This window comes from Trichechus manatus, unplaced genomic scaffold, assembly GCF_000243295.1.
Source record: "Trichechus manatus latirostris isolate Lorelei unplaced genomic scaffold, TriManLat1.0 scaffold00054, whole genome shotgun sequence".
NCBI lineage: Eukaryota > Metazoa > Chordata > Mammalia > Sirenia > Trichechidae > Trichechus > Trichechus manatus.
In genome coordinates, this window is record NW_004443990.1 from 8,896 (window position 1) to 10,849 (window position 1,954).

At 38.2% G+C, this 1,954-nt stretch overlaps 1 protein-coding gene across 1 annotated transcript in view; it reads left to right on the plus strand.

Moving 5' to 3' along the window:
• HEATR6 (HEAT repeat containing 6) overlaps window positions 1-1,954 on the plus strand; it is a gene marked incomplete at its 3' end in the record, with an annotated part of 35,157 nt that overhangs the window by 7,823 nt on the left and 25,380 nt on the right. Inside the window, exon 5 of the mRNA XM_023732836.1 lies at window positions 1,278-1,379. Within this exon, the coding sequence (XP_023588604.1) occupies window positions 1,278-1,379 (102 nt within the window). The remainder of the gene's footprint in view (window positions 1-1,277; window positions 1,380-1,954) is intronic.

Consider the following 1,954-nt stretch of genomic DNA (forward strand, 5'->3'; position numbering starts at 1 on the left):
TGTCTATGGAGCTTTCATGAGCTTGTCTTGTACAAGTTGTGCTGGCTTTCTCAATATTGTGACTTACTTACAATTTTTTAATGGAATCATATTAAGTATACCATTTTGTAACTTGCTCTTTATTTCAAACTAAGTATCTTTTTGGCATCTTTTCGGTACCTATTGAGGTACCTCATACTTTCTTACTGCTATAGCTGGGAGACTTTTGGCAGGTTACTTAACTTCTCTGAGCCCCCATGCTTCTTATCCCTGAAATAAGACTAAGATTATTGTAGGATTCTTATGAGGATTATAATGAAATAAAGCATTTAAAGTGCTTGGCAAAGTGCCTGCTGATGTTATCGTTGAGTTTCACATTTAGGAAAGGAATAGCTTCTTACATCATCATTGTTATATCATCATAATTGGTAGAAATTGAAGTTTTTTAATTTTTCAACTCTTTCAAAAGAAGGTACAGTTCACATCCTCCCCACGTGCCTATGGGGAGTATTTCTTAAGGACAGATTCCTTGAAGTGAGATTACCGATTCAGGAAATTAGCCTCGATCAGAATTGCCATCCAGGAACCAAGTTTTTATCATTTGTCATCGGCTCCAACCTGCATTCATTTGCCTGTAAGAGTTTCTGAGGTTGCTGTATTACAGAGTGTCCCTGGCTGCTGCTGCCAGTTTGATCTCTGCTCTATTTTTTTGATTCCTTACCACATTCTTCCAACTGAACATCTCCTCTTTTTTTCTTGCTTACCATTTGTACATGCTGATTTATAAACATGTACAATAAACACACTCTTATTCAATAAGAGCATTCTTGTCTTCCAGAAATAATTAGTAGTGCAGGCAGTCCCCGACTTACTATGTATTTGAGTTACAGTGGACCACATTTATGACAGTCATTTTTTGTTTTTTTGGGTATATTTTGATCGTTAGTAATACGTGCTACCTACAATATTGCAGCACATAATTCTCATGCCAGCCCCCAGAGACAAAGATTAGATTTATAAAGATACTGATAATAAAGGGCAATAATAATGAAAGTAAAAGTGAGGTATTCAACTTGCATCAGAACCAACTTACGATAGTGTCGTCGGAACAGAACCCTGTCATAATAAGTTGGGGACTACCTGTAGTTCATCAGGTCTGTTCTCTGGATCTTTATCTCTGCTGCTGCTGCTGCTTTTTTTTTTTGGAAGCGGGCTGAAAGAAGACTTTTTCTCCTTCATCCTAAATGATGCTTAAAAGTTTATTCTGCCTTCTGACTTGGTCTCCTTTTTTCCCCTAGTTGTTACAAAATGCATTAAAAGGTATACAGTCACTTCTAAATAGTGGGAAGATGAAGTTGACACTGACTGAAGAACTTGGAGCTCTTCTCGCTGTGCTAAAGGTAAGGCATTGCTCTTTAAACCCCGGGTCCTCATTATGGTTAGTATCTTTCCTGTTTAGACCTGGGCATAGCTTTACATCATCGCCCTCAGACTAGCTTTAACGTATTACATTTTAAGAGAGAAAAATAAAATGTTCATATTTAAGCATACTTAAAGTTTAAGAACAGAAAACAGTAACGCTTAATTTAGCAAGCGTATCAGAATTTTATCTCTGAATGTTAACTTGAGAAGGGAATCGGTTTTGAGGTGTGATGCGTAGGTAATTTAATCTTAGATAATCTTGAACGTGCTTATACCTGTTTGTACTTGAAAGAAGTACAAACCAACTTCTGGGCTTTCTCCTCCATGTAGTGGGTAGGCCAATCAGCAGGCTGCCATCCTTTAGCTTTTGAGCCTGGCCGGTGGTGGGGAAGTCAGTCAGCCTCTTTGGGAACCCAGCTGTCTTCATTTCAGCCAGGAAAAAGTAGGAAACTTCATGCTGACCTCAGGTCTAAGCTACATACGCTAATCTAACTTTATCTTGAATAAAAACCTGCATTTTAACTCTTTCCCTGTGCTGTCTCCCCTACTCCCA